This window comes from Podarcis vaucheri (genome assembly GCF_965113315.1).
Source record: "Podarcis vaucheri genome assembly, chromosome: 9".
Lineage (NCBI taxonomy): Eukaryota > Metazoa > Chordata > Lepidosauria > Squamata > Lacertidae > Podarcis > Podarcis vaucheri.
In genome coordinates this window covers 614,444-637,641 of record NC_138767.1, presented here as the reverse complement: position 1 = coordinate 637,641, position 23,198 = coordinate 614,444, and the positions used below count along the sequence as shown (strand labels likewise).

Below are 23,198 nucleotides of genomic sequence, written 5' to 3'. Positions count from 1 at the left end.
GAACTGCAGAGTTGGAAGGGACCCCAGTGGCCATCTAGTCCAGCCCCCAGCATCCTGTTCTCATAAACAAGCAGGGGTTCAGCCACTCATGCTGTCATGCGCACAAATAACATCCTCTCTCCTCTCCTGCAGTTTCCAGCAGGCGATATGCATGGCTGCCTCCAGCCCTCTTCCCCTTTGTAGAACTATCCCGGTCGCCTGCCTCCTGCAGGCAGGAGTTCCACTGTTCCTTTCATCCGTCCTGACTCTTCCAGCCTTTGGCTTCCTTGGGCGGTCCAGGAGTCCCGGTCTTCTGAGAGAGGGAGAAAAACCTTCCTGCCTCCATTTTCCAAACAAGCATGCGGAGGGGAAGAGGGAAGCAGGAATGGCTGCAGGGGGAGCTCTGTTAGAATTCCTGCTCCATGATTGCAGTCATGGGATTGTTGTCCATCACATGACAGTATATGTTTTGACTCCACAGAGTGGGAAGTGACAGAGACAGGATGTTTGTGTTACTGTGTTCCGTGAAGTAGGACTATTGTCCTTTGTGGTTTTTTCCCCTCTTTGCTGTCTGATGCTAGAGAGGGAGCCATGTTGCAGTGCTCCGTGTGTGTTGATATGTAAATAAAGTAGATTAGCCAAAATGCTGAGTTGCTGAGGTCTGTTACGCAAGTTGTGCAAACTCTGTGGATCCCTAAGTGTGCCAGTGTCGGTTGGCATCGGTCGCTGTGATGTTTGGGCTGAAGAAAGCTTATGAAGCTCCCGAACGACCAACCAGGAGGAAAAGAACATGCCAGTCGGGCATGTGTCTCTGCCAGGGTCCTACTCGAGTGTAGGCTGAACCCCCACTGCTTCCTGTTCCTCTCAAACATGGCAGAGCTTCGTTGACTTGAGGGGCAGCCTCACTGCACGGCTCTTAAGAGAGATGGAAGACCCCCCCCATCTACCTTCTCCTCCCCCATCCTCAGCTGCAAAGGCCTCTCTTCACCTGCTTCCCCTCCAGCAGCTGGAAAGGCAGATCATGGCAGGGGCACCCAAGGGCCATCTAGTCCAACCCCCTGCAATGCAGGAATTCCAGACAGATGGCCATCCGACGTCTGCTTAGAAACCTCAGAGGAAGGAGAGGCTGCCACCTTCCTTCCTGATGTGTCGTCGGAATCCCCTTGTCAGTTTTCATAGAATCATAGAATCATAGAGTTGGAAGAGACCACAAGGGCCATCGAGTCCAACCCCCTGCCAAGCAGGAAACACCATCAGAGCACTCCTGACATATGGTTGTCAAGCCTCTGCTTAAAGACCTCCAAAGTAGGAGACTCCACCACACTCCTTGGCAGCAAATTCCACTGTCGAACAGCTCTTACTGTCAGGAAGTTCTTCCTAATGTTTAGGTGGAATCTTCTTTCTTGTAGTTTGGATCCATTGCTCCGTGTCCGCTTCTCTGGAGCAGTAGAAAACAACCTTTCTCCCTCCTCTATGTGACATCCTTTTATATATTTGAACATGGCTATCATATCACCCCTTAACCTCCTCTTCTCCAGGCTAAACATGCCCAGCTCCCTTAGCCGTTCCTCATAAGGCATCGTTTCCAGGCCTTTGACCATTTTGGTTGCCCTCTTCTGGACATGTTCCAGTTTGTCAGTGTCCTTCTTGAATTGTGGTGCCCAGAACTGGACACAGTACTCCAGGTGTGGTCTGACCAGAGCAGAATACAGTGGCACTATTACTTCCCTTGATCTAGATGCTATACTCCTATTGATGCAGCCCAGAATTGCATTGGCTTTTTTAGCTGCCGCGTCACACTGTTGGCTCATGTCAAGTTTGTGGTCAACCAAGACTCCTAGATCCTTTTCACATGTACTGCTCTCAAGCCAGGTGTCCCCCATCTTGTATTTGTGCCTCTCATTTTTTTTGCCCAAGTGCAATACTTTACATTTCTCCCTGTTAAAATTCATCTTGTTTGTTTTTGCCCAGTTCTCTAATCTGTCAAGGTCGTTTTGAAGTGTGATCCTGTCCTCTGGGGTGTTAGCCACCCCTCCCAGTTTGGTGTCATCTGCAAATTTGATCAGGATGCCCTTGAGTCCATCATCCAAGTCGTTGATAAAGATGTTGAATAAGACCGGGCCCAAGACAGAACCCTGTGGCACCCCACTAGTCACTCTTCTCCAGGATGAAGAGGAACCATTGATGAGCACCCTTTGGGTTCGGTCAGTCAGCCAGTTACAAATCCACTGAGTGGTAGCATAGTCAAGACCGCATTTTACCAGCTTCTTTACAAGAATATCATGGGGCACCTTGTCAAATGCTTTGCTGAAATCAAGGTAGGCTACATCCACTGCGTTCCCTTCATCTACCAGGCTTGTAATTCTGTCAAAAAACGAGATCAGGTTAGTCTGACATGACTTATTTTTCAGAAATCCATGCTGACTATTGGTGATCACAGCATTCCTTTCTAGGTGCTCACAGACTGTTTGCTTAATGATCTGCTCCAGAATCTTCCCTGCTATTGATGTCAGACTGACTGGGCGGTAATTATTTGGGTCCTCTCTTTTCCCCTTTTTGAAAATAGGGACAACATTTGCCCTCCTCCAGTCTGCCGGGACTTCGCCTGTTCTCCAGGAATTCTCAAAGATGACTGCCAGTGGTTCTGAGATCACATCTGCCAGTTCTTTTAATACTCTTGGATGCAGTTCATCTGGCCCTGGAGACTTGAATACATCTAAACTAGCCAAATATTCTTGTACTATCTCCTTAGTTATTCTGGGCTGTGTTTCCTTTGCTGAATCATTTGCTCCAAATTCTTCAGGTCGGGCATTGTTTTCCTTATCGGAGAAGACTGAGGCAAAGAAGGCATTGAGGAGTTCAGCCCTTTCTGTGTCCCCTGTTTGCATTTCACCATCTTCTCCTCTGAGTGACCCCACTGTTTCTTTGTTCTTCCTTTTGCTACGAACATACCCATAAAAGCCTTTTTTGTTGCTTTTAACCTCTCTAGCAAGCCTGAGTTCATTCTGTGCTTTAGCTTTTCTGACTTTGTGTCTACACGTGCTGGCTATTTGTTTGAATTCCTCTTTGGTGCTTTCCCCCCTTTTCCATTTTTTGTACACATCCTTTTTTAATCTTAATTCAGTTAAAAGTTCTTTAGATAGCCACCCTGGCTTCTTTAGGCACCTTCCATGTTTTCGTCTCATTGGTATTGCCTGACGTTGTGCTTTTACTATCTCCGTCTTAACAAACTCCCAGCCATCATGAACTCCCTTTCCTTTTAGTATTGCTGTCCATGGGATCTCACCCAGCACTTCCCTAAGTTTTATGAAGTCGGCTTTCTTAAAGTCAAGAAATTGAGTCCTAGTATGCTTGGCTGCTACTTTCTGCTGTATAGTAAACTTCAGAAGAGCATGATCACTCGCGCCTAATGATCCTTCCACATCTACCCCACTAACCAGGTCATCAACATTGGTTAGGACCAGGTCTAAAATGGCTGTTCCTCTTGTTGCTTCTCCCACTTTCTGGACAATGAAGTTGTCTGCAAGGCCAGTGAGGAATCTGTTTGACCTTATGCTCTTGGCTGAGTTTGACGTCCAACAAATATCCGGGTAATTGAAGTCCCCCATTACTACTATCTCCCTTCCTTTTGCATGCTTGGCCATCTGTTCCAGGAAGGCATCATCTATGTCCTCCGTTTGGCTTGGGGATCTATAGTAAACTCCCACAATGAGGTCTCTGTTATTCTTCTCTCCCTGAATTTTGACCCAAATGCTCTCACTTTGGCTTTGAGGTTCTAAATCTTGGATCTCTTCACAGGTATACACACCCCTGACATATAACGCCACTCCTCCTCCTTTCTTGTCTGGTCTGTTTCTCTGAAATAGATTGTATCCCCCCATTATTACATTCCAATCGTGGGACTTATCCCACCAGGTTTCAGTGATGCCTATTATGTCATATTTAGTTTGCTGTACCAAGAGCTCAAGCTCATCTTGTTTATTTCCCATGCTTTGCGCATTAGTGTAGAGACATTGAAGTCCATTAATCATTCCCCCGTGTCTCTTATTTAAGGATTTTTTCCTCCCTCCACTAGGTCCGCGTGCTGTTTGCTCCATTTGGTCTATGACATTTGGATGATCATCTTCATTAATTGATAGGCTCCTACCTTCAGGAGCACTGTCTCCCTCCCCCACATTAGTCAGTTTAAAGCCCTCCTGATGAGGTTTCTGAGATTTTTGGCAAAAACATTTCTCCCAACCGTTGTGAGGTGCAGCCCATCACTTGCCAGAAGTCCATCTTCAAGAAACTGCAGTCCGTGATCTAAGAATCCAAACCGTTCCTGTTTACACCATTTGCGAAGCCAGCTGTTCACTTCCACTATTTTCCCCTCTCTCCCTGGGCCACGTCGTTCAACTGGGAGGACAGACGAGATGACAATTTGTGCATTTAGTTGCTTCAATTTCCTGCCGAGAGCCTCGTAGTCTCTTTTGATCTTCTGGAGGCTATTGCTTGCAGTGTCATTGGTTCCCACATGAACCAAGAGGAAGGGGTATTCGTCAGTGGGTTTTATGATTCCTTGCAGTCGTTCAGTTACATCTTGGATCTTAGCCCCGGGGAGACAGCACACTTCCCGAGACATCTTGTCAGGCCCACAGATCACTGCTTCTGTTCCCCTCAGTAGGGAATCCCCTATCACCACTACACGCCTCCTCTTGGGTTTGGTCGGGGTTCTTCCGTGAGCTGTCCGTTCCAAGGTCGCCTGCACATTCCCTGAGGACTGACTTTGCTGCTCGTCTTCATATACCTGATCGACTGTAATGAGGGAGAGATCCTCAAATGGAGTCTGCTCTTCGTCTTCCATGCTAGGGGAGAGGACCTCAAAGCGATTGTGTATTTCTAAACAATCAGAGTGAACCCTGGGCCTCCTACTTCTTTGAGTCACGTTTCTCCATATATCTGGCTCCTGTGTTGGTGAACTAGCCTCCTTCTCAGGGGAGTCCCCTGTCTCCTCCCTGGTGGAGACGGTGTGCTCTGTTGCTTCCAAGAAGAGCTCCAGCTCTCTAATTCTTTGGAGCGTAGCTACACGTTCCTCCAGAGATCGCCAAACTTTTCACGCTGGCGACACTTTTCAGACCAGCATCATTTTGCAACACAGTGGTACCTCTGGTTGCGAACGGGATCCGTTCCGGAGGCCCGTTTGCAACCTGAAAAGAACGCAACCCGCTTCTGCGCACGTGTGGTGACATTTTGCGCATCTGTGCATGTGGCAAAACCCAGAAGTAACCCTTTCCGGTACTTCCAGGTCGCCGCGGGGTGCAACCTGAAAACGCACAACCTGAAGCAAACGTAACTTGAGGCATGACTGTACAGTAAAGCTACAGTCAGGTTAACCAGAGGTTAAACTAACCCATTTCCAGCCCCTGGAGAAACGTAGGGGGCATTTGCAAGACAGGCTGACCCACTGCAGCCGGCACAATAATGTGTTGCGACACAAAGAGTTTGGAAAGCTCTGCTTTAAACCACTGCTTCAAGTTCTACCCTCCACAGGAGCAGAAAAGCAGCTTTCTTCTGTTTGTCTCTTTTCTGTCCTCTGCAGAAAGGCTCAAAGTCATCCCCACTTCTTCCTATCTGTGTGTCCCGTCCCCCCCAGAGGCCTGGAGGACGGCATCACGAGAACAGGCCTTTTCTGCAGTGGCCCCGTTTAGGGGATGCTCTGCTCAGGGAGACTCGCCAGGCACCAGGCAAAAGCTTTCCTCTAGAACCAGGCCTGTGACCTTTTCAAAGTGGGTGGGATGTTTTCAATGTATTTCCCCCCCCCCCCCCGGTTTTACTGCATCCACGGTCTGGATAGGGAAGTTTTTAACGTGTGATGTTTTGCACACTCAGCTGGGCAGGGTACAAATATTAAATATTATTATTAGGCGAGGGTTTCTTTGTCCATTCAGCTGTCAGGCTCTTTGGGCCAGACGGAGCAACTGTCAAGCGTCACAAATAACGCCACGGCAGCCCTCTCTCGCAGGAGCACGATACAAAAGGCTTTTATTAAAAGGTTAAAACAGTCCAATACTGAAGTGTGTAAGAAAGGTCGCAGCGGCAAGGCTCAGCTCACAGTGGTTAGAGACGCAGATGCAGCCCGGGCCGCAAAGGACCCCCCCTGCACCCCCAAAGCCCTTCTGTACAGTGAGTGCCAGAGGCGGCCCCACCCTGGGTTAGGTTTGTGCTTGGCTGAGGTTCGGGGAGAAAGAGGGGGGAAACGGAACACGTAGAAAAAAGTATAAAAAACCTTGGTTGTGCAGGTTTGCCGGGTGGCGATGGGCTGACCACAGCCCTCCCTAAATGCACCAAGCTGGACCGGCAAAGGGGGGAGGGAGTTGCAACCTCACCCCCCCCCCAGTCCAGAGAAGAGGCTCGCGTTGTGTCCAAGGCACCGGCCTGGGGAGGGGTCCAGCGCTCCCCCCGCCCGCATCCCCCCACCCAGCAGACAAGCACAGACAGGAAGCAGCTCCTACAACTAGAAAAAGAATCTCTACCCCCCCATTACACCCCCCGCAGGGCCCAAGGCTCCTGCCACCCCCTCATGCACCCCACCCCCCTATGCAAATCTCCCACCCCCACCCCCACTATTCCCTCCCCTCTCAACCTACAGCCACGCGGCTCAGAGACCCCCAACACAACAACACCCTGCCCCCAAATCCCAGGTCCAGCCGGCCCCGTGTGGGCTGGGTCCAGACCAACCCCGATTCGTAGCAGCTCCGCACCCCCTCCTCCTGCACCCCCAAACCTCCCCCCCCCAGAATACTGCAAAGGTCAGAGGTAGCGACTGGAGAGGCAGCTGGTTAGGGGCCCGTCTGCTCTGTGGGGCAGGGCAGAGGGCGTAAACACACAGAGAGAAAGGCATGGCAGCCGTGGCAAGAGGCACAGAGCTGGCAGGAAGGCTGGGGGGGGGGGCTTGTAAACAAGGCAGAGGCCCTCCCCTCTCGGCCGAGGTCCCCTGGGAGCCCGGTGGGGAGGGGGCTCAGGAGACGGGGCTGGAGTGCTGGGGGCGCCAGAAGCACCACTTGCGCCGCGGGTGCTGTTTCTGAAGCATCTCCTCCTCCAGCTGGCGCTCTCTCTGCAGGCGCAGGAAGCGGTCCTCCTCCTTCAGGTACCAGATCGGGGGCCAGCGGTGGCGCTCAAAGTGGGCCTGGTTGTCTGGGGGGGGGGGAGAGACAGGGAGATGGGGCTGTTAGGATATAGTTCCGTTCCCCCTTGAAAGTGTACAGGCAGGGCTCTTGTGTGTCACATGCCTGTTTACGTTTCCAGCACAGTCTGCTGGGAACTTCCGTTTTGTATAGAGCTTTTGCATTGCTGCTGCTTTGCTGGAGACGAAGGGAAGCAAACATGTTTCTTCCTTTGTTCCTGCTGCTGAATAAAATGCTGTAAAATGCAGAATTATTTTTGTATGCCACAGCTGCTGCTCGTATTTTGTTAGCTAAAAAGTGGAAAACCCAAGAATTACTAACAATAGAAGAATGGCAGATGAAGATGATGGATTTCTTGGAGCTAGCCGACCTGACCGGAAGAGTCCGCGACCAGAAGGAGGAGGAGTATCAGGAAGAATGGAATAAATTTAATGATTACTTAGTTAAATTTTTTAAATTAAACTAACTGGAAATAGCTTGCAGATACTTAATGGGCTTAGGATTTTATTTATGTTAAGTGATGAATTAATATGTTTAATTCTATAAGGTGAAGATTTAAGGATGTTAATGTTTAAGTTAAATTTCATAAAAATTGGGATTTGGAAAACCATTAAAAGGACATGCAATGAAATTCAACCAAGGGGAAGCGAGGAAGTCACTTAACAAAGTTAATAACTGTAATTTTCACTAAGGCTATGATTTATGTTTGTTTTGTTTGTTTGTCTTGTGTGTTTGTTTGTTTATAATATTGTGAAAACTAATAAAAAAAATTTAGGGGGGAAAATGCTGTAAAATACATGGCTCTGTCTGCCTCTTCTGCTGTGAGAAGGTTTACACACTCTGCTGATAGAGTGTGCCCAGTTCTCTAAACACATCTGAGGCTCATGTCACCGACTGATGCTGTTCCAAGGGCGACAGGTGATCGTCCGGCTGCCGGCCGGTGGCTGGAGCCAGCTGGCGGCCTTGCCTGATGCCCCCGTTTCCCTGGCAGCATCCCAACAGGGGCATCCAACACAGACCCCGCCACCCCCCAGAAGGGCAGCCCCAGCCCCACATACCTTCCCTCGTCTAGTGCCCCACACCTGCAGTGCAGGAACCACAACTCCTGCCCCCCCCAGTAGAGGAGCTGTGCCGCCCCCCAGGCAGCGGTTCCCCCGTGCCCAGGGGCACCTGCCCCACGGCCTACCTGGAGACATGCACTTCATCTCGCGGGGGAAGCGGCGGCAGACGCTGTTGTAGTTGGTGCAGAGATAGTGGAGGCACCAGGCAGCCAGCTGGCGGGCGTTGTGGAACTGCGGGGGGAGGAGGAGGGCAATGGTGAGGGGCACAAAAGCACATGCACGGCCCCCACCCCATCTCCAAAGGTCCCTGAAGCGACTCTGGGGGTCATCTGGACCAACCCCCTTGGGAAGGCAGGACTCTGCAGCTGCCCCATATGGGGTTTGAACCCGCAGCCTTGGAGCAGAAGACGCCAACCAACGGAGCCCTGTGTATCTTATTTCTTTCTTAAATTATGGTGCCCAGAACTGGACACAGCGCTCCGGCCGAGGCAGGAGAGCGCAGATCTGTGCCTTCCCTTGATCCGCCCGCTATCTCGATTCTGAGAATGACTCCAAGCCACAAAATTCTCCATGCCAGGGGGAGAGAGGTTTGCTCAGTGGCAGGGCTGTGAATGCAGAAGGCTCGGTCCTGGCAGCAAATACATCGGGGGGGGGGGACGACTTCAGACACCCCATGTTCCCAGGGGCAGAATCCAGAAGCCCCCCAGGGCAGACACCCACACCCAGGGCTCTACCCCGCAAAGGCTGGTCTCGCTCCATCTTCACTGCAGCTGCGTCCGCTAAAAGGCTTCCGCTCTCCAGACAGGGACGCTGGGAGCTGGCAGAACCTCAGCTGCCCCCCCCCCCCAGAATAGACTGGCAACTTCCAATTTGTTATTAAAAAACACGCAGAGTTGAAAAATAAATCTCATAAATTGCGTGCTGCAAACGGCTTGGAGGACCCTGCGAAAATTCTGCATCTCCTTTGGTTGAATTTATCTTCTTTGCAGCTAATAGCTGCAATCTCTTTCGGGTCCCTTCCAATTCTACATTCCAAATACGGGCACAAGATTCCCTTTCCATAATACAACGTGACATTTGATTTTTCCTAATGGCCTCAAGAACTTTTCCAGCCTAACACTGTGCTGTTTTTCCCCCCAGGGGGAGAGTTCTGTTAATTCTGTTGTATTCATTTGTTTAATTAGTTCAATAACAACAACAATAATGAATACCTGCGTCATCTCCAGGTAGAGGATGACCTGCGCGTCAATCTCCACCTTCTGCAGGCTGGCATGGACCAGTTCATCCACTGCGTACTGCTCTGGGGAGAAGACCAGGAAAGGGCCTCAGACTGGGAGAGGCAGCCTCACCCACGAGAAAACCCAGGAATGCACTCTGTGTGCGCTCAGGGGCTCCACTGCCCCTCCCCAGAACCCGCCCAACCATTCCTAGATAGGGCTCAAAAGAGAGCACATTCTCCCTGCGCTCCTCTCTTCTCTTCCCTGCTCCCAGGAATGCACTCTGCATGTGCTCAGAGGGTCCATCGCTGCTCCCCAGAACCCAGACAGGGCAAGCGAGAAAGAGGCCCCGGCTTCCATTTCCTCTCTTCCCCACCCCCAGCGAGATGCTAATGCCCCCCCCCCAGCTGCTGGCCGGCCACCCAGCCCCGGGGACTCATTGATCCCAGGGACGCTGCGTCCCCAACAAACAGCCTCATTATCTTATCGGCAGCTTACATAAGCGGCCTCCAGGCAGGAGGCAGCAGCGGCCAGATGGGTGAGCGGGGGGGGGGGAGCCCCTCCTCCTCCTCCCCCCCCCACATCCGGGTCCAGCCCAGCCAAGGACTCACCGGTCAGGGCCTGCAGGCGGGTCAGGCAAAGGCGGTTGGTCAGCACCAGCAGCTCCATGGCGTCCAGGTCTGGCGTGGGGACAAAGAGGCCCGTGTAGAGGAACTCCAGGACGGCCCGCAGGCAGGCGCAGTTGGTGCCCGGCAGGGCGACCTGGGGGGGGGGCAGAAGGGTCTCTGGAGGAGCTGCCTTGGCCTGGACCCCCACCCTCCGACTTGGGCCTTCTGCCCATAGATCTTTGCCATGCAAGACCAGCTCTGCATTTACAGGAACTGGGCGGGTGGCACCCGGAACTCCCTGCCACTTGAGATCAAGCAGGCGCCTCCAGGGCCAAATATTCTGGTTTGGAAGACAAGCCTGCCCAGAGGCCGAGAGAGAGTCCCTGCGAGATGTCATGCTTTTCGTCTGTCGTTATTTTAGCTTTGCAAAAGCCTCACTTTATTGTTGTACCTTTTTGCAAACTGCCTTGAGGTTTGCTTTTCCGTTTCGTTTTACAATCAGGCGGAGCATAAACTTCAGGAAGTAAAAATAATGACGCCTCTGCTCTCTTCTTGTCCCTGTCCTGGGGGCTCCTGGGCAAAGTCACGCAACCCCCACCAACCCAGCGCTTTCCCTTACTGCCCCCCAGTCGCCCCACCCGGCCCTCCAGCTCCTCCCTGGACTTGGGAGATTTCTTTCTGGGGGGGACGGAAGCTGCTTCCACCAGCAACCCAGAAAGAGCCCCTTTGCACATGCTCAGAGGCACTTGCCTTGCTACTTTACAGTTAGCCGGGGTAAGAGGCTGAAGCCCCCCTCCCCAAAGGGGAACAAAAGAGCCTCTGAAGCCCAGACAAGACGGAAGCAAGGCCAATTTGGGCAGGCCGGGGGGGGGGAGGCCAGGGTGGCGCCAGGAGGGACTTGGCTGCCACCCCGGCCCCTCGTGAGCCCTGTGACCCTTTCTTTTTGAGATGCTCGATTTATCTCAGGCCCTGGCAGCTCCTGGCTGGGGCGGCACATTCCAGCAGCCAGCTGGCTTCCCTGCTGCCAAAGGGGTCAGGCGCGGGAGCGAAAGAGGCCTGGGCCCAGCTTGGGGGTCGCAGAGCACGGGGTGGGGGTCAGGACTCACCCCACCAACACCTTTGCCATGCAGAGAGAAGGCGGGTGCCTGGCAACGGGCGCACACTCGGTCAGAAGCCTGACCCGCCAGCCTCTGGGCTCAGCTGCCAGGACAGCCGCCCCCCGCCCCGCCCAGGGCTTCACGCCATACCAGTGGCAAGAAAATATATACCACATTTTTTGCTCCATAAGGTGCACTTTTTTCTTCCTAAAAAGTAAGAGGAAATGTCTTATGGAGCGAATGTGTGGTCCCTGGAGCCGAATTGCCCAGGGGAGGAAAACAGGTCGTGCTTTTTTTTTTTTTTTTTTGAAAGAGGGAAGTGGGTGTTGAAACAATTTTTTGCCAATTGGGGAGAGAGATAAGGGACGCTAGAGATAAAGGAGGCTGCCTGGGAGGGGGGAGGTAAAGACGGCAAACTTGCAAATGGGGGAAACAGGAAGACTAAATCAATGAGAAGAGAAATTAGAAGCTGAGGAAAACAAGAGGGAAGGGAGTGTTGAAAGGAAACAGCTGATCAGTGGGATCAGAAGAGAGATAAGGGACCCTAGCAGAGGCTGCAGGGGGAGGGGAGGTAAAAGCCCTTGGATCCTCAGGATTTTTACATTGGGTCACCCCAAATTCACCATCAGATCACATATCATGTTCATGGCTACAGCCTGCACCAAAAAAACCATGCATCCACCGTTTGGTGGAGCCGCAATGGTGCAAAAACATGGTTACAAAGCACGGATCCACATGGATCCTCAGGATTTTTGCTTTGGGCTACCCAAAACTCACTGTCAAATCACATGTCTGTGGCCACAGCTCGAACCACAAAAATCATACATCCACTGTTTCATTCAGAATTTTTTCTTGTTTTCCCCCTCTAAAAACTAGGTGTGTCTAATGCAGCGAAAAATAGGGTATTTTCATGCGCAGTGACTCCAGCTGCCCCAGGAAAGACAAGGCACCAAGAGGAAGGAGTTTTGCGCCAGCTCAGGCCACAGAAGTGCATTCACACCCTGGCTTTCAGGCACTTGTGTGGGGCTCGCTCTGGCAAGGGGACAGGGCAAGACTTGCACCTTCCAGAAGGTGCCCCCCCAACCCTTAGCCCTTGCAGCCATCGGAGAGCCAAAAGACAGAGCTCACGGCATCCGCTCCGGGGCAAGACGGCAGCCTTCTCCGGCCCCTCCGGCCCCCAGAACCGTGGCAGCTGGTCATTTGGGGCACAAGGCGCTCCGTGTGGGCTGGATCCGGAAGCCGCAGTCCGGGCAGGAAGCTGCAGAGCAATTGCTGGCTGGCACAACGCCAGGTCACTGTGGGGCACCTGTGCACAGAGATCTGCCCGCCTTGCCAAGTTCAAAGTGTTAATCTCAGCATATAAAGGAAGCCTGGGACCAGCAAGATCGCCTTTCCCCACATCTGCCCACTTAGATCTGTGGGACTGGCACTTTTACAGGTGCCACACAATATCCCCACCGCATCTGGGAGAACATTTAGTGTGGCAACTGTTGATATCAGGCTTTGCTTTCGGCTTATTCAGACCAGCCTACCCAGATGTTTAGAAAGTTTACAAGTATTTTAATTGGTTTCTGTCTATTCTAGTCTGGTTTTAACTGTCTGAATATTTATGGCCATGAATCTTTTGGTGATAATTTTATTGTTTTAAGCTTATTGTAAAACACTTATCGTCCCCCCCCCCAATAAGCAGCATATAAGTTTCCTGAGATAAAATAAACAAGCTGTTTAGAAGTTTTGCTTTTCCTCTTCCCTCCCTGCTCCTTCCTCTTTGTGTGCTGTGTCTCACTGGTTATCAGCCTGCAGGGAGGGACTCTGATCGTACGGAAGCTGCTCTGGGAGCCTTTGGGGCTGAAGAGTGGACTATAGATGCGCTCTAAGCACATAAAAAAATACCCCAAAATGGCCTCCGAAATCCCCCACCCCAAGGATGCCCAGCCAGCGACATCCCTGAAGGCTCAAACTCCCACCCCAAGAGGGGCCCCCACCCCACTGCCCCCCACTCCTCACCTCCGCAGCGCAGCTCTCCCGGAAGGTGCTCCCAAACATGGCGACCATGAAGTCGCAGCCGGCCAGGAGAAGGGGCTTGTGGGCTGGCACCAACCCGTCGTCGACCACAAAGACAACATCTGGCAGGGAAGAGAAAGGGGGCCGTCAGGGGGGGGGCTTCTTCTCGGAGCGCTGGATGCAGGAGTCACGGCTAAAGAACCCCCTGGCAGATGACCCTCCAACCTGGGCTGAGAAACCTCCAACGAAGGACAGCCCATCTCCCCGGGGAGGCTGTTCCACAGTCACCCAGCTCCGATCCCCAAAAGGGTCTTCCCAACATTTGACCGGACACCGCTTCAGATATTCAGATGGGGCTTGCTGCCTCGTCTGCCCTGGGACCAGCGCCGGATTTATGTATAAGCTAAACAAGCTATGCCTTAGGGCCCCACTCTCTTGGGGCCCCCAAAAATATTTAAAGGAGAAAAAACTGGATGTACATTTCCAAAATAGAAGATAAAAAATAAAATAAAACCTACATACAGCAGCAGTGTATTGTGTTGTGTCGGCTCCTGTGATGTAAGTCATGGGTCCTGCCTGCTCCCTCAAATATCACTGGTTCTTAATTGTATTTCAGTTCAACAATCACTACATATTTTGTTATATGCAAATGGTCCATAAATTACCATATAGCATCTATCCAACACAAAAAACAGCAACAATTTGTTGTTGACAAAGGACAGCTGGACATATAAAGGGCCCCATTACATTCTGTAGCTGAGGGCCACATCAAACCTCAATCCGGCCCTGCCTGGGACAGCCCTTCATGGCTGCCACAGCTGTCACGTGACTTCCCAGTGTCGGGGTTGGACTGGATGACCCCTGGGTCCCACTCCACAATTCTGCAATTCTCTTCTCTCCAGCCGCTCCTCCCTGGAGACTTGCCTCCCTTCCTGCCCAGCTGAGCCCCCAACCCCAGACCGGCCCCCTCTGCCCCCTCGCCTACCTGCAAAGGTCCCCTTGCTCAGGCACTCCTTGATCCGGTTGGCGCGCCGGACGTGGAAGGCCTTGGTGATCTCCCGGTTCATGAAGCTCTCCTTGTTGAGGATGTTGGCCACCATCATGCGCAGGTCAAACACCTCCAGCAACTCGGCGATGGCCGCCACCTGCATGAGGTCGGCCCTGTGCTGCTCCAGCCGGCCCGTGTACAGGTATTCCAGCACCGCCAGGAAAGGCCCTGCCTGCACCAGGCCGTCCAGGTAGACGGCCGCCATGGGCTTCTCGCGATGCGTCACGGGGTCGCGCACCGCCTCCTGGCGCATGCTGACGAAGCCCCGGCCCCAGCCCGCCAGCGCCCGCGGCGCCCGACCCAAGCGCAGGGGGTCGTCGCTCTGCGAGGCCCGGAGAGAAGCTGCCGCCGCCGCCGCGCCACACTGGATGTCGGCATCCAAGCTCCTAGTCCTCACCGCCGGTTCCTTGGCGCCCGCGGCCTCGGGAGAGTCCAGCGCAAAGAGGTCGTAGAATTTGGAGCAGGACGTGGCCAGGTAGACCCGGTGGGCAAAGACCCGGTGGCCCCCCTGCAGGCAGAAGACCACGTCGGCGCACAGCGGCTGGCGGAAGAGGGCGTCGGGGCCCCTGCCCTCTCCGGGCGCCGGCTCGGGGATGTGGATGACAGGCGGGGGCGGCTTGGGGGGCAGGAAGGGCGCCTGCAGCAGCGGGCGCTGCACCTTCTTCAGGTGGGACTTCCAGAACTGCAGGTGGCGGCGAGAGATGAGGGCAGCGCGGATGGCGTTGTCAAAGACGTCCTTGATGCCAAACCTAGCCACCATGCTGGTCTCATAGTAGGGGATGCCCAGCTCCTTCGCCACCTCGTGCCCACACTCAGGGGGAAGGATGTCCGACGGTTTAATGGGCCTGGGGGGCGAGGAGAGGAAAGGGCAGGGGGGTGAGGACAAAAGGATGCCAGGCAGAGCCTCTCCGGGCGAAGGCAGGGCAAGCACCAAATCATATTCAATGTTTGCATTGCTCTGCCACCTTTTTCGTCCAAGGGGGTCACATGGTTCTCCCCCTCCCCATTTGTCCTCAGAGCAACCACCACCCTGCGAGGCTGATGAGAGCGGCTGACTGCTCACAGACAGGCTTTGCGGCTCAGTGGGGATTCGAACCCAGGTCTCCCAAGGCCTCGTCCAACTCTGACTGTCCCCCTGCACAATTATTCTAGGGGACAAGGCGGGATTAGGGGCAGGCCTACATTTCGGGGGCCCTGACGCTTGAACTGTTGCGGGGGCTCCTTTGCAACAAGGAACAAGGTCTGGAAAACCCCTGCCATCATCTTCAGTGACAGACCACTATCCTTTTAAACTAAATGTAACTACTGCTTCTCAGGTTCTGATTAAAACTGCTGTCCTGGATTATCTCACATGTGTGAGTAAAAGTTTCCTGCATCCCATGGTTTTCAAGTTATGGGGGTGAAAATTAGGGAAATGTTATATATGTACAGTCATATCTCGGGTTACAGACGCTTTAGGTTGTGTTTGTTTGGGTTACGGACCGATCAAAACCCGGAAGTACCGGTACGGGTTACTTCTGGGTTTAGGGGGTCATGCATGTGCCAAAGCGCTAAATCGCGCTTTGCACATGCCCAGAAGCGCCGAATCGCACGGATCACGTTTGCAACCCAAGCACCCACTGTACATGCTGGACATGTTAAAGTAAAATTGTTAAGCAATGTGAACTAAACACTGAGTGGCTCTGAAGCTTAAGCCTCCTTAGTTTCCTAGCAGACCCACCCCTGGGGGGCATCTCCCACCAGACCCCCAAGAACGGGGTCTCTCGTTTGGCACACAGCCCCGAGAGCGTCATGGGGGGGGTGTCTTGGTGCCCCTACTTGGCCAGCGGTCGGCGAGCGCGGTTGACGGCCTCCAGGTCAGCGTAGCGCAGGTCCAGCTGGCATCCGACCAGCACGATGGGGGTTCGCGGGCAGAAGTGCTTGATCTCGGGGTACCACATGCTGGTCACGTGTCGCAGGGAGTTGGGGTTGGCCAGGGAGAAGCAGAGCACCACCACGTCCGACCTGCGGGGAGAGAAGGCGGGCGGGTGAAGGCCCCCAACTGCTGGCACAGACTGGCACTCGGCCGAGGAGGAAGAGCCCGCGATTTCCGTTCCCAGAGCCCCGTGACGCGGCTCAGGGGCCGGAGAGCCAGGACTCGGAAGGATAAAGGGCAGGCGAGCGGTCAAGCCCCTCTGGCATATCGCCCATGGAGAAGCCAGGGCGCCCGCTTTCTGCTGATCGGGCCGGGAGACCTCCAAGTGGGAAGGGGCCTCGAGAAACTGCAGTGCAGGGATTTTTTGCCCCACGTGGGGCTCAGACCCCCAACCCTGAGATTCAGAGCCTCGTGCCGCACCAAGAGTGACAAGGCCAGGTGGCCCGGCCAACTTGCAGCTGCCAGCCTGAGCCAGGGAGCACCTGCTCTGCCAAAGGGGAGCCCAAGGGTGAAAATCCCCAGAAAGTGGAGAAGGGGGTCTTTCTCTACACCTGGGGAAGGGGCGGGAGGAGGCTCCTGGCGAGAAAGAGGCCGCAGTCTCCGGGGCAGATGTGAAATAGGAGATGGCCTCCCCCCGCCCCCCCTCAAGAATTTCAGAAGGCTCAGCGGCCAAGTTGTGAACGTGGAGAACGTGAGTCGGAGGCCGCAGGACGCCAGGCCGGCTTCCAGGGTCAGCAGAGAGCAGGGAGGGGGGTGAAACACCAACCCCCCCCAAGCCCAACCCAGGAAGGCCAAAGGACAGCGCAACCCACCCGGAAGTGGAAGGCACAGGACATGAGAAGAGAGGGGAGGGGGGGCTTCCTCTCCATCTGTTTCGTTGCAATTCCTGCAATGCGTGGGGTTGGGATAGATGGCCTTTGGGGGTCCCTTCCATTTCCATGATTCCATGCAAGAAATCACCCCCACAGCCAGCCAGCCCCCTCGGACCCTTCCCCCAGAGGGCTGCCAGACCCTCCTTTCCCAGCCCCCTGCCCGCCACCCCCAGGCTGCAAATCTTGCTGCTCGTGCCTGGCTCCCCGTCCTCAGATGAAGGGGGGGGGTAGAGAAAGATGCCCAGGAGAGGGAGGGCGGGTGCCATGCCCAGAGACCCCCCCCTCTCTCTGGCCAACCCCTCCTGCAAGGGAGGCCGGCTGCAGCAGACCCAGCCTGGGACACGTGCTTGGCATGTCGAAGGTCCCAGGTGGGAGGAGGCTGGGCTCCACCTCCCGTGGGTCTCCTGCCCTCCCAGTGCCAGGGGGCACAAGCCCGTTCCCTCCCTCCCACTCCAGATAAAGCTGCCTCCCTGGAGGGCTGCCAGTCAGCGTAGGAGGGACATGGAAAGTGGCAGGCTCTCTGACACTGGCGCTTTCACTGCAACGCCTACATTGCGTGGGGTTGGTCTAGATGAGCTTTGGGGGTCCCTTCCGACTCAACCTGTCCCTGCCCACCTGCAGAGCTGCCACCCCCCCTTTGCCTCACCTGCCGTAGGCGAAGCGCCGGTCCTTGTGGTGGTCGCCAAAGGTGTCCCAGAGCCGCAGGGAGATGCTGACCTCGTCCACCACGTCCCGCGAGCGCTCCAGCACCTATGGGTGGGCACGGGGGGGGGGACAGGTGGGTCACAAAGGAAGTGGCGGGGGGGTGGGGGAAGAGTAGGGCAAGGGTCTCCCTGGCCCGCCTCACCTCCTGGCACACGCGGTACTGGTCGATGGCCCAGACGGTGGGCACGTGGGTGGCCAGCAGCTGGTACTGGGTGAGGGTGGCATTGCAGGCCCTGGCGCAGATGAGGCGGGTCTTGCCCACGGCGTTGTCGCCCACCACCACGCACTTGATGGTCTCGACGTTGGGGCGCTCATAGTCCAGGTCCACATCCATGGGGCTGCGGCTGAGGAGGGCAGAGGGGAGGGGGGCAGGCAGGCGGGGGCCCGTCAGGTGCAGCAGCATGGAGGACAAAGAGCCGCGCGGAGGCGCCCCGTCCCGTTGGGAGAGGGCGGTGGGGTGATCGGGGGGTCCCGGTGGCAGGAAAGGGGGCGGCCACCTCCTTCCCCCCCAAAAAAAGCCCCTGGCAGTGGCAGGGGTGGGGTCGTGGGGCGTCTCCGGGAGAGGGCAGCGGGGTGTCCTGGTGGCAGGAAGGGGGGCGGCCAGCTCCTTCCCCCCTGAAAAAGCCCCTGGCAGCGGCAGGGGTGGGGTCGTGGGGCGCTCATAGTCCAGATCCATGGGGCTGCAGCTGAGCAAGGCAGAGGGGAAGGGGGGCAGGCAGGCGGATGCCCATCAGGTGCAGCAGCCCGGAGGACAAAGAGCCGGGCGTCTCCGGGGGAGGGCGGCGGGGCGTCCCGGTGGCAGGAAGGCTGGGCGGCCAGCTCCCCCCCCCCCCAAAGCACCCTCGATGGCGGGGCGGGGGCGCTCATAGTCCAGTTCCAGATCCATGGGGCTGCAGCTGAGGAGGGCAGCGGCGAAGGGGGGAGGCAGGCGGATGCCCGTCAGGTGCAGCAGCCCGGAGGACAAAGACAAAGACCCGTCGGGGGAGAACGGGGTCCCAGCGGCGGGAAGGGGGGGCGGCCAGCTCCCTCGCCCCCCCCAGAAAAGCCCCCCAAAAGCCCCAGGCGGCGGCGGGGCGGGGTGGTGAGGCGCTCATAGCCCAGGTCCAGATCCATGGGGCTGCAGCTGAGGGGGGCAGAGGGCAGGCGGATGCCCGTCAGGTGCAGCAGCCCGGAGGACAAAGACAAAGACCCGTCGGGGGTCCCGTCGGGGGGAAGGGGGGCGTCCAGCTCCCTCCCTCCCCCCCAGCCCCCCCGATCGCCCTCCCCGTCCCCCCCGCCCGGCTCACCGTCTCCGCCCGGCTGTGGCGGGTCTTCAGGGCGCCCCCCGGGGCGGAGGGCGAGGCGCGGCCCGTGGGGGGGCTGCCCGTCCGGGGGCGTCTCCTCCGGGGCCCCATCCCATCCCGCTTCCCGGCCTGGCCTGGGCGTCGCTCTCCGCCCTTCTGCCCGCGCCCGCCTCCGACGCCCCGTTATCTCCGCGCCCGACACGCCCCCGCCCCGCCCCCGACACGCCCAGCCAATGGCCGCCCGCCGCCGCCGCCGCCCGGACAAAGGAGCCTCCGGCGCCGCAGCGACGCCCGGCCACGCCCACCCCCGCCCGCCCGCCACGTGACACTCCCTGGCCACGCCCCCGCCTCTCAGCCGCGGGAGGCGAGGCGCGCTCTGCACATGCTCTGCGGCACGCTCGCCCGCCTGCTGCTTCCTGGTCTTAATCCTAGTGCTTGATACCCATTGCTACTCTTACGAATTGCTATTAATTACTAGTAGTTAAATGGATGCGCCGCACTTCGCCTGAAGAAGAGCACAGGGCGAATTGGTTTTTTTGTTCTTTAAACCATTAATTGCACATTTATTTAAATGGGATGAACTTGATCCACTGATACCAGCCTTACCCTATTTATTTTTTTAAAGGATTTTGTTGATTTACAAAAGTCTCTCTCTCGTATTTATTCTATTTTTACAAATCAGTTTCCTATCCCAGGGCGATTGGCGGCAAATTGGATGCCCCTTTGCTCCCTCCCCGCAAATTCTTGACTTGCTACGGATGCTGCAAATGCGTTTATTTATTTGGGCGTTTCTATCTCAAGGAGGGCTCCAGGGCCCCCCTGCGAGGGAGGCGAGGCTGAGAGGGAGCCCCAAGGGGAACTTCATGGCTGAGGGGGGATTCGAACCCGGGTCTCTCGCAGGTCCTACTCGGGCACTCGAACCCAGAGCTTTCCAAATGGTGTGTCGCGATGCCTTAGTGTGTCAGGGCACAAAAGGGGTTCATTTCCCCTCCGGTTTGCTATTAAAACTGAATTACTGCATCGCGAAATGATGTGTGTCTAAAAAGCTTGTCACCACCAGGAAAAGTTTGGCAAGCTCTGCTCTAACCGCTGGGCCACCCTGCCTTTGCATGCAGCCAATCTCAGGCTCCCGAGGCAGAGTGACTTGCCTGGCTTTCCTCTTCCCGCTGAAGCAATGATATTGCACCCTTTATTTTTAATGCCAGTCTCAACTATGGGGCTGGGCGCCACTGTTCCCACCTAGGCCACCCCCAGACCTCCTGGTCCTCGGCTTGGAGCGCTGCCTGTGTCTCTTTCAGTGTCCTCCGGAGCCCAGTGGGGCAGGGGATTCCCGGGGGGGGCTAGGGGGCAAGGGGGCAGCACAGGGGGGGGCACCGGAGGTGGAAATGATCTGGCGTTGGAAAGCTGGCCTCACCAAATCAAAGCCATCGGCTTGGTTGAATGAATGACACTCCACCCTTTCCATTGGATTTTGAAGACGTGTGCAATGAGTTGTCGCTGTTTGGCATGTTCTGGTGTGTCTGTGCAAAGCTCCCTTCTGAATAATGCTTTGTTCAGGGTAGGGGGCACTGGGATGGGTTTGTGGATCCCAGGGGGCAGGCGCCAAACTTCTCTGCGGAGGCCCAATGCCAAGACCCATCTCTTCCTCACTGTATTTTATTTTTATTGTATTTTATTCTTGTATTTTAATGTTGTATTTTAATCTTGTTTTTTAAGTTGTATTTCAATCAATTGTTTTCTATCTGGTGTTAGCCGCCCTGAGCCTGGTCTTGGCTGGGGAGGGCAGAGTATAAATAATAATAATAATAATAATAATAATAATAATAATAATAATAATTATTATTCCTCCCCAAGGAGCCCAATGGAGGCTCTTTTCTCGCTCCCCAGAACCGCCTTGGCCTGCTGCGCTGAGCCGCCTCCTCCTCCCAGTTTGGATTGCGTTGGCGCCCAGTGTGCTGTGACTCGGACTTTGCCTTATCCCGGGCGTTGCCAGGATTCCTCCCTGGCTTCCTTGGCCTGCCAGGCTGCCCAGCCGCCTTGAGAGGGGCAGGGGAAAGAAAGAGTTCTCTCCTTTGTTCTGCTGGAACCACAGGGATTGTGCAAGCAAAATGGCGCTTGGAGCACCTGCTGGTGTGGGGGGGTGCGTCCTGTCTCTGAGCAGGGGGGGGGATCGCTCAGACCACCTGCCCCACTTCCTGCTTTGGGGTCCTGGCTTTGGAGAGGGGCTGTGGGGAAAGGGAAGGGCAGAAAGGTTCTGGCGCTTTACTCCCCGTTCCACAGCGCACTGCGCCCTCCTTTGCGGCAAAGCGCTGCTGGGAGGGATTTGTGAGAAGCGGGGAGGCCCCCATCCACACTTCCCTGAGCCTTAGCAATGGGGCAGGCGATGGAGGAAGCCTTTGGGTGAGGCCTCTGGGCCCACTCCCTCCCCCCCTTGCCCATGGGGCTGGAAGGCCCTTTTGCACCCGGCTGGCAGGATCTCGGTCCAGCCCCACACAAGCGCAAGGGAGGGGGGCTGGCGGTTTGGGGAGAAGAAGGGGGGAATGGTGGGGGGGGAGCAGGGCCACTTTGCCGCCTGGAGCGGCAGTCCTGCCTGGTCAGCAAGAGAGTCTGCGGCAGGTTGGCAGGACAATGCAAAAGCTGCCAAGGCAGCACAACAGCTGCCCCCCCCGCGCATGGACTGGGTGCGCTGGGGAGAGGAGCCCCAGCACTCCTGCGTTGCTCGATATCAGGGGTGGGCAAAGTTTTTGTGGCTTGGGCCAGTTCACGGTCCTGCAGACACTGCGGTGGGCCAGAGTGCGCGCGCATGCATGCGCAAACGTTATTTCTGGCGCTCTTTCTGACGCCTAATAATAATAATAAATTTTCTTTATACCCCGCCCTCCCCAGCCAAGGCTGAGCTCAGGGTGGCTAACAAGCAATAATAAAAACAAGTTGAGTGAATACAACTTAAAAACCAGATTAAAATACAACATTAAAACATTAAAATTCTAAGCCAAAGGCCAGGTGGAACAACTCTGTCTTACAGGCCCTGCGGAAGGAAATCAGATCCTGCAGGGTCCTGGTCTCATGAGGCAGAGCGTTCCACCAGGCTGGGGCCACCACTGATCAGGCACCGCTTGGTCTGCCCCGCTGTTCGCTGGCTCCGCTCTGGCCGGCAGCTGTGAGTGCAGGTCAGCCTCTGCGTAGAAAGTGGGTGGACGCCTGCGCCCCACACCCCTGGCTCTTTTTGGGTGTTCTCCACAGGAGGCAAGGCGGCTCACAGGAGGAAGAGAAGAAGAAGAAGAGTTTGGATTTGATATCCCGCCTTTCACTCCCCTTCAAGAGTCTCAAAGCGGCTAACAATCTCCTTTCCCTTCCTCCCCCACAACAAACACTCTGTGAGGTGAGTGGGGCTGAGAGACTTCACAGAAGTGTGACTGGCCCAAGGTCACCCAGCAGCTGCAGGTGGAGGAGCGGAGACGCGAACCCGGTTCCTCAGATTACGTGACTACCGCTCTTAACCACTACACCATACTGGTGCACACGAATGCAAATATTAGGGAAAGTCGTCGGCAAGAACCAAGACACATCAAAAAACACTCGAGCAAATTGAACATTTTCCACTGAAACTGTAAGAACAAAAATAGAGGAGAAAAGTCTGTCCAGCAGCCTTGGCTTCATCAGCTGGAGTCAGTCAGGGCCAGAAAAGCCCTGCAGGGCAGGTAGCCCGTCTTCCAAGACTCGCAGCCCAGGATCGGGCAAGACGGGGGTCTTTTGCTTCCCTTCTACCCCAGGGTAAGAGGGATGGTCGGCCCTCGGTCTTCTCCAGACAGGATCCAGGGGCCTGGAGCAGTCAGTGGCCAAAGTTGACTCCTTGTAGCATCAAGGTCAGCGCAGTTCTGGAGCCTCGGGCGAAACTATCCTTTCACAGACGCCCAAGCAATTAATATCTCCAGGGCTTCCTGTTTCCCTTGGATCAGGGTGCAAGGGAGAGTGAAAGAAGGAGGCAAAGGGGGTGTTTGTGAGTATAGGAACAGAGTGGGGGCTCCTACGCCCTCACCCAGCAGGCAGCACGTCCTCTGCACGGACTCTGACCCGTGTGTCCCATTTCAGCAGCCATTTCAGACTAGTCCCCCAGCCTGCACCCCATTTAAAATATAATTACAGTCATAAAAACAGCAAGAATATAGCTTTCACTGCAGATGGTGACAGCAGTCACGAAATTAAAAGATGCCTGCTTCTTGGGAGAAAAGCAATGACAAACCTA

At 55.4% G+C, this 23,198-nt stretch overlaps 1 protein-coding gene across 1 annotated transcript; it reads right to left on the bottom strand.

The window, feature by feature from the left end:
- Positions 1 to 5,974: 5,974 nt before the first annotated feature.
- Positions 5,975 to 19,072, bottom strand: LOC309539955 (rho-related BTB domain-containing protein 2-like). Its single transcript, XM_082236445.1, has 10 exons — positions 18,956 to 19,072; positions 17,812 to 18,013; positions 17,611 to 17,714; positions 15,996 to 16,181; positions 14,115 to 15,022; positions 13,133 to 13,251; positions 10,032 to 10,182; positions 9,415 to 9,503; positions 8,329 to 8,434; positions 5,975 to 7,152 (listed from the first exon to the last, which is right to left on the bottom strand). The coding sequence occupies exons 2-10, from the start codon at positions 18,001 to 18,003 to the stop codon at positions 6,977 to 6,979; spliced, it is 2,031 nt and encodes a 676-aa protein (XP_082092571.1). The 5' UTR covers positions 18,004 to 18,013; positions 18,956 to 19,072; the 3' UTR covers positions 5,975 to 6,976.
- Between the last annotated feature and the right edge of the window lie 4,126 nt (positions 19,073 to 23,198).